We start from the raw sequence: 12,298 nt of genomic DNA on the forward strand, positions 1-12,298 counted from the left end.
TTATTAACTTTAAACAAATTTTTATTACACAAAGGTCATCACATAATCAGATATTTCTCTACTTTGTACACAATTATTCTGACTCTCCACAGAAAGGCTGCTTCTTAACTTCTCATCTGGCGATGGCAAGCACTAAAATCCTGATTTTAACAGAATAGTAGTAAAAATGCCTCAGTGATTTAAGTTGAAAGCAGTACACTGGTACATGGCTCTTGCACCCAGTATCAGGAATGTAAAAATGTCTTTTATTCAAAAATACAAAATAAATTATCTGTAGGCATGGACAATGACATCAGTAAACCATTATATATTGTCAACTGAAACCAGTAACTGATGGTTATAGTGATTTTCTTAAACATCAGCCAGCCTTTTCTTCAGTCATTTTCTTCAATCGACTTCTCTGAAGTTATCGGTGAGGAACACTGCCTTGAGCTTCCTGTCACAGTTCATTAATATTGATAAAGCACTATTCTAGGAATTAGAACATGCCACCTCCCATTCCACCCATTCCTCCCATTCCACCCATTCCTCCCATTCCAGGGTCCTTCTCTTCTTTAGGAATTTCTGTGACTACAACTTCTGCTGTAGTTAAAAGAGAGGCTACCCCAGCAGCATCCAACAAAGCGGTTCTTACAACCTAGAAAAAAATTTAATGAGACATTACTTTTCCCTCATATATGAACAAAATGTGATGAAAATTTCCTCTTAGAGTGAGTTGTTGGAAGAATTTTTACAAGGTGTTCAAATATTTACCTTTGTTGGATCAATGATTCCTTTTTCTATCATATTCACAAAATCTCCAAGCATAGCATCATAACCAACTTCTGAGGAACTTTGCATAATTTTCTCAACTATCAAAGATCCTTCAACACCTGCATTCTTAGCAATGGTCATGGCAGGAATTTTGAGTGTTCTTTTAATAATTTCTATACCTACACAAAGAAAACAAATCTTAGCAAATTTGTTGTTTATTCTTTTATAAATATTACAACACAATTCTAACTTTTGAGGGTACCGATATAGGAAAATCCCAATCCTACCACAATTTGTCAAATCATTTCCCTTGAAAGATGCAATGTATTATTAGCTCTCTCTGACATAACTTTTCTACTTCTGTTATTCAGGAAATTGTGATTTAATGTTCCATTTAGAGGGCAGCATTATTATTCTAATAGAAAGCCTAAAAATTAGGCCACAAATAAATTCATTTGAAAGATAACTCTTTACCAATCTTTTGATCTTCATTAGCTGGAGTTAATGAGTCCAAGGCTGGAATGCAGCGAAGCAGGGCACAACCCCCTCCCAGAACAATGCCTTCTTCAACAGCAGCTCTTGTAGCATTAAGGGCATCTGTAACTCTGTCTTTCTTTTCATTCACTTCGACATCACTTGTCCCACCAACCTAAAGATTAAAAGAATTCCATTTAGTATGACCTCTCCCATTCAAGATGCTGGTTGCTAAAAGTCATTTAAAAAGCACATCGTTTCATTAAAAAAAAAAAAAAAAAAAGTGGCAGCATGACTAAACAACTAAGAGGGCATGTGTAGTGTCCCACAAAAGGCAGACTCCAGACTGACCTTCTAGTCCATTAACAAAAGACCTCTCTCTTTCCTTAGCAACTTCCCCTAGTAAAAGTTCAACTCTGGTTTAAGAAAGGAATGTTTCAGTAAGGAAATTTTATATAATAAGTACTTCCACAATATAGCTAATTCCCCAAATATTTGCTTAGTTCCATGGCATTACTGGGGAATACCAAGGAAGTAAAATTATTCTTGGGCTCGGAACCCAAGAGTCTTATTCTCAACAATAAATCTTACCTTTAGCACAGCTACTCCATCTGAAAGTTTTGCCAGACGTTCGTTCAGTTTTTCCTTTTCATATTCACTAGTTGTGACATCTAACTGCTCAATGATTTCTTGAATGCGTTTTTCAATTTGAGATTTGTCACCTTTTCCCTTCAAGAGCATGGCATCATCTTTGGTCACAATGACCTCCCCAACTTTTCCTAAGTCATGAGGCTGAACGTCTTCAAGATTTAGGGTCAATCCCTCTTCTCCAAACACCTATAAAAACATTTAAACGTGAACCAGTTGTAGGTTACAGTTTCTTCCATACCAAATTTACCAATCCATCATGTGGGTGTGTTCTGTCAAGAGAAACACCTTGAGGGCCGGCCCGTGGCTCACTCGGGAGAGTGTGGTGTTGAGAACACCAAGGCCCCGGGTTCGGATCCCATATAGGGATGGCCGGTTGGCTCGCTGGCTGAGCGTGGTGCTGACAACACCAAGTCAAGGGTTGAGATCCCCTTACCGGTCATCTTTTTTAAAAAAAAAAAAAAAAAGAAACACCTTGAAATACTACATTTCTTTGTAACGAGAGATTTCAAGACCATTGCTAGTCTAGAATAAGACTTGAATATGGACTTTTATTGAATTTCCAACTTCTCAATCCTCTCAACTCTGCCAATTAGTATTAGCCTTATTTGAGAAAGGAAACACCCAAGGTCCCATTTATTGGTGGAACCAGGACTAGACCATAGGCCTAAACTGTTGTCTTTCAAAACTGAAAACAAATTTGGTCCCTAAGCCAATTCTTAGGCCAGACTCATGACAAGTTAGAGATGAAAAGGATCCTAATCCAATTCCTGTGTACCAAATACCCGACAGAAACAGACAGTAGCATGTAATTGTGAAAAATGTAAATTCTATCTATAAATTTTAGACCTAGCAGTATAAATTATTTTCAGTAAACCAACATCACATTTATTTTACTTACTGCACCACCAGTAGCAATAGCCATGTCTTTAAGCTGGTTCTTTCGATTGTCACCAAAACCTGGAGCTTTCACTGCTACAACTTGAAGACCAACCTTTAGCCTGTTAAGAACAGTTTATAAGATTTAAATAAAATAAAAATGCCTGTCTGGTTTAATTCCTGTCAAGTTCTGGTACTAGGACTACTTAGGACTCCTACCCTTTTTTTTTTGTGCTTCCTAGTAATATTTGTCAAATTAAGATAGGAAAGACATGAGACAGGGCTATTTTCCATTCATCTATACTTGTCCATATCTGATTACCTTAATAAACTGCTGGCCTTACAGTCCAGTTGAACAGCTGGACCAAGAAGCAAAATTCACATTAAAAGATACAGTGACAACTACTTTATGAATGGTGGAAAAACAATAATTATTGAATATTAAATGAGGGCTATTTAATAAACATATTTACTCCACAGGTTCCACTTAGTATTGGATTAAGGTGCTGGCTCATTAGCTCGGTTGGTTAGAGCACAGTTATTAAAGCTAAGTTTGAACAAGGAATGTTCTGAATTCAGTTCCTTTATAAAATGTTGTACAACGCTCACAGTAGTGTTAAGCTCACCTGAAATTTTATCAGATAAATGATACTTGGAATATACAATGAAAGAAATGTCCACTTGAGAGCAGATTGTGAAACAGAAGGGAGCCAAATAAAGATAAGCTATGATAAATTGGACATCTGATTTTATAGCTAGCTATCAGCATAAAATGGCTCAATGAAAACTCTGTAGGCCTATTTTTTTTTTTTTTTTTGCTTCAAATCCCACAATCTGCAAGGCTTTTCTTAACATCTCTCCCCACCCTTCCAAGCAAATCCAAATTAAGAAAAACATTCCAGGACAAGCAAGCTCATTTAGAACCTTGGTCAGGTCAAGTAATCTCTAAAACATACATGCACTTCATTTGTGCATTTTCATTTACCAAAATTGGAAAGTCTTGCTTCTGAAATGCCTCAATTCTAAGAATAGGATGCATATACATTTTAATACCCTAAGATTCTGTTTACAGCACAAACATCACCTATTCTAAATTTGAAATTAACATCAAACTATACATTAAAATGTAGATTTAAATAAGTTAACTAGACTTCATTGTATTCTAGGCAGAGTACTATTTTTTTCTGACGATTAAACATTTAACAATAGATTATATAAATACTTAATTACTAAATACAAATACACTTAGGTCTGAGGTTTTTAGAATGGCAGTTGCCTATTTACCTGTTCCTTGAAAAGTTACACTGTTAAAAACAAAACACCTCAGTCATGCACTTCCAAAACAAATGTAAATACTTATAAAAATGGAGATTTCAAATAGCAATACAAATACCTCTTTCACTTAGAAATGTAAACCATCAAATTCTGCTGCTTATTACCTATTCAAAACAAGTGTACTTAGAGCTTCTCCATCAACATCTTCAGCAATTATGACCAAGGGCTTCCGGTGAGCATTGGCAATTTCAAGAGCAGGTACAATAGACTGGACGCTAGAAATTTTCTTTTCACTCAGGAGAACATAGGCATCCTGGAATTCACATTTCTGACCTACAAAACAATGAATATTTCAAACCAAACTTTAACAACACTCAAAATGATTGCAATTTCTATAAATGAAAAGCTAGGGCTGGTTGGTTAGAGTGCGGTGTTGTAACACCAACGTCAAGGGTTAGATCCCCCATCAGCCAGCAACAAAAATAAAATAAACAAGCAAATAAATGAAAAACTAAACCGAAGTTCCAATATACTTTAAAAGTGACCAAAAAGGGCCGGCCCGTGGCTCACTGGGTGAGCGTGATGCTGACAACACCAAGTCAAGGGTTAAGATCCCCTTACCGATCATCATTTAAAAAAAAAAAAAAAAAAAGTGACCAAAAAATGTGTTTTTTTCCTTCATTTCTCACATATATTAACTTTTAGAACATACAAACTTACTTTTTAGAGGTATGAACACCAACTAATGCCTATATTTTGACACATACTAATGAAGTATATTTTTAAAATTTCAGTTATTGATTTGCTCTTACCTTTTGATGTATTAATAAAATATGGAGAAATATAGCCTCGATCAAACTTCATGCCCTCAATAATTTCTAATTCATCATTCAGTGTTTTTCCATCCTATGACAAGTCAAAGAATTAGATCAATGAATTTCACTGAAGAAACACAAAACTTGGAATTATAGACCAGGTTAATAAAAACAGACCCCAATGGCCTTTAAGGTATCCAGGTAGGAATATACAAATGCCCCAGAGCATACAACTCCATTTCTGCAAAAATTCCAAAAATGTGTATTTGAATAATTCAAATTATTAAATGATAATATCACGTAAATAAGATGAATTCATTCCAGGAAGCAAAGGCTACTAATTCACACAAAATACAGTAAGTACTCTACTCTAAACAGGTGCTGAAATTACACACAAAGGAATAACATACTCTATTTGCAACTCATATAGATCAAATTTTTCTACTTCAGAATCTGTTTTGATCAAACACCTTATCCAAGCTATCATTAAAAACACTTGCCTTTACTGTGATGACACCCTTTCTTCCAACCTTTTTCATTGCATCAGAAATAATGTTGCCAATTTCTTTGTCTCCATTTGCAGAAATCGTAGCAACCTGTAATAATCAAATTACCTTCAAAATTAAATGGTATGGTTACTGTCCTCAATCAACCCTCTTCCCTTTGCCTAGTAGCTTCCAAACTAGTACTTCCAAACATGAAGGAGGTTAATTTATGGTTTAACAGTTTTAATGAAGTACTAGTTCTTCTTTGTTCAGTTCTTTTTCAACTCATTATTCAGCTATATCATTTTGAAGAATATAAATATAAAATTATTCTTTTAAATAAACAAAAACAGTGAAGAAAAAAACCCCCCAAAACTGCTAACCCCATTTTACCTTTCCTTGGCATATCTGGTGACTTTACAAACTGACAAAAATTATACACCTATGAGAATGGCTAAGAACATTTTCACATACATAAAAATCCCTTTTATAGCCATGTAGAACTAAGAGGACAATCCATTAAGATTCAAATTATGGTCGCTGAATTCTTTTCAAATGTTTTAGCAATAAAGAAAAAAAAAAAACTGCTCCCAATGTTGGTGACTGGGTAGTATTGTTATTCTGACACTGACCTGTGATCATGAAATAAAATGACACAACCTACTAGACTTAAAAAAAAAAAAAAATTTATTATGAAAAGTCCTTACCTGAGCAATTTCTTCAGGGGTGGTCACAGGTTTGGACTGCTTCTTAAGTTCAGCAATTACAGCATCAACAGCTAACATCACACCTAGTATGATAATATGTCATTACAATGCTTATTCTAGTATATGTGCTGCCGAAGCGAGCACTACAATGCTTATTCTCTCATGGCTTCCATACCAAGAAGAAATCTCAAGATTCATGATAAATATTTTTATGGCTTCATATTAAGTTTGTACATTGCTTCTGTGCCAGTGATGTTCCTGACCACAAGGGAACTGGATGGCATGCAATTAAACAATGACTCTAAACTTATACAGTAAAAATAAATTAACACAGTAAATAAAGTCCTGCAATGCCAAAATTATTTTGAAAATTGGACTAAGAAAAGGTGGATATGTATAGTTTCAAGAATTTTGCCATTCAAGTCATCCTAATCCATCAAGTGGCCTGGTCCCAATAGGGCTATCCAACACTTCTCACTTTCATCAAATGACACAAAAAAGATACCAAAATGCGTAACACTTGCTTACTTTGAACAAGAAGTCCAATTCTTAGCAATAGGAATTTCTTACGGCTATGCCCCTGCAGGTTTTAATTATCTGAAATTCCCTCACTTCATTTAATGTGTATTTATGAACTAACAAAATGTTAAGTCAGTTTTAACAGACCCATTTTGCTAACTCTCCCCTCCTTTGAGAAATGTTACTTTAAGAAAAAAATTCAGTGCCAGCCCCGCGGCTCACTCGGGAGAGGGCGGCACTGGTAGCACTGAGGCCGCGGGTTCGGATCCTATATAGGGATGGCCGGTGCGCTCGCTGGCTGAGCGTGGTGTGGATGACACCGTGCTGAGGGTCGCGATCCCCTTACTGGTCAGAAAAAAAGAAAAAAATTCAACAGCCCAGTTAACTTAGTTGGTTATAGCACAGCCTTGTAACACCAAGGTCATGGATTGGGATCCCAGTACCAGCCAGCCACCAAAAAGGAAAAAAAAAGAAAAAACCCAAGGCAAGGTGTTGAGAGGTAAGTATTCTCTATAACCTTAATTAATACTTGTTGATGATTTACAGTAAAACGGCTTTCAATGCAATGTATTCATTTGAACCTCAAACACTGCAATATGAGGGTACTTCAAAAAGTTCATGGAAGGGGCTGACTCATGGGCTCACTTGGGAGAGTGTGGTGCTGATAACACCAAGGCCACAGGTTCGGATCCCTATATAGGGATGGCCAGTTGGCTCACTTGGGAGAACGTGGTGCTGACAACACCAAGTCAAGGATTAAGATCCCCTTACTGGTCATCTTTAAAAAAATAGTCCATGAAAAAACAGAATTAAACATACAACAATAAAATGGTAAGTAGTATTAAAAAAAAATGCTACAATAACTGAGGAAACATCACTCTCTGACATCCTGATTGATCTAGTTTCTTATTTAGTCTTAAAACTTTCCATAGTAAAACATCAAAACTGTATCATCTGATGGGTACAGTGGTGTTTACAACTAATTGATGACAACCAGTCACAGATTTCTTTGTTCCTTTGTCACTCCCACTGCTTCACTTGACTTGCCTTAAAAAAATAAATTATATAATTTCTCTTCTCTAATCCCTGTAATTTTGCTATTTTCAAGTATATAGCATATTCTGTATCTTCCAATAAACTGCTGTTCTTCCTGGCGGGGTGGGGGGTGGCAGTCAGGGACTACTTTAGTCCTATTTTTCGTAACACCCAGCACAGGATAGTGGGTACTTTGTATTTAATCACTATTTGATGAAGAAAAACAGTTTTAAGATTTTTTTTTTTTAAAATGAGAACAGAAATGAGAAAAGAATCAACTTCCTAAAATAACAGACATTTTCCTTAGGTCCAAGCTGTTTTATTATGGAACACCGAGGTTTAGAACACTGTAGTGACAATGAAGAGACATTCCTACCTCTCCTGATTTCCACTGGATTAGCACCTTTGCTAATCTTCTCGAAGCCTTCCTTGGCAATAGAGCGTGCCAGTACAGTAGCAGTGGTGGTGCCATCACCAGCCTCTTCATTTGTGTTATTGGCAACATCTTGAACAAGTTTAGCTCCAATATTCTTATATTTATCCTTTAAGTCAATTGACTTTGCAACAGTTACACCATCTTTTGTTACTTTGGGACTTCCCCAACTCTGTTCAATAATCACTGTTCTTCCCTATAATTGCCGAGAGAAAAAATGTGACAGGATCACACACTTTTTAAGGATTGTTCAGATTTTTTTTAAAAAAGCATCTGAAAGCCTCAGCACAGCTGTGTCATTTCTAGCAGTCCTGCAGCATGAATCTCAAGGGCAAATTTAACAACATTCTTAGTCTGCAGATAAAATAACGTGCTTCTCTGCCAAGAGCTTAAGTTTGAATGGGATATCACAGGAGACAAAAACCCTGAACTCAAAGATGTCATCTTATAAAATGAACAAGAACACAAAACAAACCATGAAATTCCAGAACATTCTTCACATCATTTATACTTAAATTTTGGGTCGTGCCTGTTATCTTTGAAAGTAATGGGACTTGTTTTAAAATCCACTTACTAAAACACTAACCAGCAAGGAAAGTACAGTGTGCTCTTTCAGGTTCACTCACCATAAAACCTCAAACATGACACAAATAGTATTGGCAGTTTTGGATTTGAACCAAAGCTTCTTTCTATTCTTGAGGTATGCAAATGCCTTATTTTATAGAGCTGTTTGGATCACTTTGATATTTACATTGTCTTCAGTCTGAAACGAAGCAACACTTTACAACACCTTCAAAGGTCTCCTCAAAATATTACACCAGGGTTGGCTGGTTACCTCAGTTGGTCAGTCTAGGGTGTTATAACATCAAGGTCAAGGGTTCGGATCCCCATACCGGCCGCCAAAAACAAACAAAAATATTACCCCACACTATTAAATGAGACTTATAATTGTAAATATGTTTTGGAACAGAACAGCAGAAAAACACTGGCTAAAATGGGAGAGGGGAAATGGGAAGGAAGCTATTGCTTAACGGCTACAGAGCTAACAGTTTACCAAGAGGAAAAAAGTTCTAGAGATGGATGGTGGTGATGGCTACAAACAATGTAAATGTATTTTAACGGCCCTGAACCGTACCTTAAAAATGCTATTACCTCAGGTAAGCTATACTCTTTCCTCTATATTTGGCACTAACTACTGGGAAGGGATCCAAAATTTAACCCAAGCAGACAAGCAAGATTAATTCTACCTCCAGTTTAAGACTCCACCTTGAGCTATGAATTACTACCCGATTACATCACACAGTACAAAAATAAGGTTTCAAAAATGTGGCTGAAGTTTAATTTTAAGATGATTATGCCTCAGTTAAAAAAAATAGTTAACCAATGTAAATGGGGTTCTCTCAAAAACGGATACCAAAGTACTGCTCAATAGTTCAGTATAACGATTTACTTAAGTAAAACACTACTCCTAATTTAATAATACTGTAATTACAATAAAATAAGAATACTGATACCTTTGGCCCCATTGTAACGGCTACGGCATCGGCTAAGAGGTCTACACCTTGAAGCATTAAGGCTCGGGCATCTGCACCAAATTTTACATCTTTGGCATACGCCCGAGTGAGATGAGGAGCCAGTGCCCTGGACACTGGTCTCAACTGGCGAAGGACTGTGGGTAATCGAAGCATTTCTGAGGGGCAGAACAAGTAAATGATCAGTACTGGCGCTACCCGTGGTGCTTTGCAGCAAACATACCCACCCAACCCCGCAAGAGAATAAGCAGTGTTAGATGTGAGCCTGGCTGAGCTCCCGCCAGCCACCATGCCCGGGCCACGGAATGCGCCCAGCTTCAGGACATCAGCTGCTAGCTGAAGCTTAAAGAGGCCGCCCCCACGCATGACCCAAGCACTAGCACAAAGCACACGCAACTCCTTCCCCACGGCCACCTACCCCTGCCACCAAAAACGAGTTAATCTTTCACCGCTAAAATGGCCTTGAGAACAGACCCACTTCAAATGTGCCTATGAAAAACCTACTCACCGGGAGAAAGGCAAGTTACAAATCCCAGTGACCGGGAAAGTAAAAATATTGCTGAGGGTGCAAAAAAGCCGCTCGGCAAAAAGTGTCTCCATGTATCTAGCCGGAGCTACAGTATCAGAGCAGCCGGCAAGGCCGCGATGCTGGGGGCGGCGGCCCGTCCCCCTCCACGCGGCCTCACGTGTCTTTCCTTCAGGACACCCCCGGCAAGGTCAAGAGTGGAGGCGCTGGAGTCCCTGCAGCCCGCGGGGTAAAAACCGGTTCTTCTGCGGATACGACCACCGCCCCTCCCCCACCCCCGCGCCCCTGCAGCCGGCGAGGAGCTAGTTGCACCATAGGGTCCAGTGGCTTCAACCCCCCGATCCCAATTCCCGCGCGAGTCCTCCCTCCCGCGCCCGGGCGCGCGATCCGCGCCGCACGTGATAGGAACCCGCGTGGGCCGGCGGGGCCTGGACCAGCCGGCCCAGGCCTGCAGCTCTGCGGGGAAGTCCTGGCTCTCTCCCTCGGCCCACTCAGGCAGGACCGCAGCGGAGGACGGCCGGCTCCAGGGTCGTAGGCGCCAGGGCGGAGCGGCGCGGGGCGGCCGCGTACCTGCGGGGCGGCGGCGGAGCGTGCGCGCGGCAAGGCAGGCCGTCGGCGGTGAGTGAGGGACAGAGCGCACGGCGCACACTGCAATGAGCCCGTGCCCCTCCCTCCGCCGCTCCCCCGCCCCGCGGCACGAAGTGTGCGGTCGGCTCCCGCCCTTCCCGTTGGCCAGGGCCCCGCAATCTGCATGCGCCGCGCGCGACCCCGCCCCTCCCTACCCGCTCAAGGCCAGGCCGGCGGGCTCACCCCCTCTGGCCAGCTTAGACTAGTTCCCGGGCCCCGCTCGGTTCCAGAACTTTCCGGAAAGCGCCGCGCTCTCTGAGGGTCAAGGATCAAGGCGTCATTTCCGGAGTGGGGGGAGGAAGGGATAGTTCTTTCACCTGGGCTTGTCGCCTAGAAAAGACTAGAAAGAGCTCCTCTTTTCTCCCGCCTCCCCGTCCGCGCGTCAGTGGCCTGCGCAGAGCCCTCGGAACGAATCCCGGCGCGCGCCGCCGCGTCCGCCCCTTCTGGCGCGGAGGGGCGGGGCAGGGGAACGGAGGCCAGCGCGCTTGCGCACTGCCCGGGTTTTCACGTGTCCCCAGGGCCAGACTGCGGATCTGTCCTGGCGGTGGTGGCGGCGAGAGGGCAAAATACGAACTGCGGTGGCGGCGGGAGTCATGGTAAGTCCCGCGTGGGCCCTCGGCGGGCCCTGGTCATCCCAGGAGCAGGGGGAGCCCAGACGGCCTGCTTTTTGGCCTGGCGGGAGGGGTATGGGACCAATGACCGGCGCCCGCCTGTCCCCTGGAGAGGCGACGCCGACCGACCCTTTTCTCCGCCGAAGGCCCTTTGCACGCGCGTGTGCCGCAGGCGTGTGGGCAGGGGGCGGGAAGGCGGACGCACACGCGGCGGCTCACCTGCTTCTGCAGGGCCTTTGTGGGTGTGTAATACCGTGGAGGAAGCGCATGGCCCCAGGTAGAGAGCGATCCGAACGTTTCCTGAAAAATCCTTAGAAAAACTTGAGCAAGTAAGATAATTGACCTTGGGATAAGCTTGGTTGTCCTTTAAAGCTTAGCTGGTTGCTTACCAGGGGAGCACCAACGACCCCTAACAGAGGTAACTTGCAATATAGGGTGAGAAGTTCAAACGTGTTTCCTAAACGGATAATCTGAATTTTGGTGTAAATTTTGAAAGCCAAAACGTGGTGTTTGAGATGTAATGGTTATGGTGGCACGGTCTGTTCAAAGTATGATTACATATATTGTTTTTGTTTCAACTCCAACATTTCTCTCTACAGGCAGGACAAGCATTTAGAAAGTTTCTTCCACTCTTTGATCGAGTATTGGTTGAAAGGAGTGCAGCTGAAACTGTAACCAAAGGAGGCATTATGCTTCCAGAAAAAGCGCAAGGAAAAGTGTTGCAAGCAACAGTAGTAGCTGTTGGATCGGGCTCTAAAGGAAAGGTAAATGGGTCTATAATGGAACTATTTTTGTGCGCGAAATGGAGGAAAAAGGAGTAATCCTGGGTTATTAAAATAGCCTTTCGAATAGCATGTGTCATCATCAGGATCATTGTTGAGTTCACCTTTAATTTGTCTCTTTAAGGAAAATGATTGTAAAGTAAAATATTTTATATGATGGGGATTTCCAGGGTATGAAAATTGCCGTCGATAGCCAT

At 41.1% G+C, this 12,298-nt stretch overlaps 2 protein-coding genes across 5 annotated transcripts in view; one reads left to right on the forward strand and one right to left on the reverse strand.

The window, feature by feature from the left end:
- On the reverse strand, positions 1–10,994 carry HSPD1 (heat shock protein family D (Hsp60) member 1). 3 transcript variants are annotated; one of them, XM_063087907.1, is made up of 12 exons: positions 10,892–10,994; positions 9,538–9,713; positions 7,967–8,219; positions 6,037–6,119; positions 5,345–5,440; positions 4,842–4,935; positions 4,194–4,362; positions 2,777–2,876; positions 1,819–2,064; positions 1,228–1,402; positions 754–932; positions 1–637 (listed from the first exon to the last, which is right to left on the reverse strand). In XM_063087907.1, the coding sequence occupies exons 2-12, from the start codon at positions 9,709–9,711 to the stop codon at positions 479–481; spliced, it is 1,728 nt and encodes a 575-aa protein (XP_062943977.1). In that variant the 5' UTR covers positions 9,712–9,713; positions 10,892–10,994; the 3' UTR covers positions 1–478. The 3 variants fall into 3 exon arrangements, with proteins under 3 accessions (XP_062943977.1, XP_062943971.1, XP_062943969.1); XM_063087901.1 differs by having other exon boundaries at positions 10,864–10,965; XM_063087899.1 differs by lacking the exon at positions 10,892–10,994 and adding an exon at positions 10,652–10,783.
- The window catches only part of LOC134370966 (MOB-like protein phocein), a 40,503-nt gene continuing 39,192 nt past the window's right edge, over positions 10,988–12,298 (forward strand). The window contains exons 1-2 of one of the 2 annotated variants that reach the window (XM_063087939.1): positions 10,988–11,304; positions 11,919–12,083. In XM_063087939.1, the coding sequence (XP_062944009.1) occupies positions 11,302–11,304; positions 11,919–12,083 (168 nt within the window). In that variant the 5' untranslated portion in view covers positions 10,988–11,301. The remainder of the gene's footprint in view (positions 11,305–11,918; positions 12,084–12,298) is intronic. The other variant, XM_063087931.1, reaches the window with a different exon arrangement.

This window comes from Cynocephalus volans, chromosome 1, assembly GCF_027409185.1.
Source record: "Cynocephalus volans isolate mCynVol1 chromosome 1, mCynVol1.pri, whole genome shotgun sequence".
In the NCBI taxonomy this organism is placed as follows: Eukaryota; Metazoa; Chordata; class Mammalia; order Dermoptera; family Cynocephalidae; genus Cynocephalus; species Cynocephalus volans.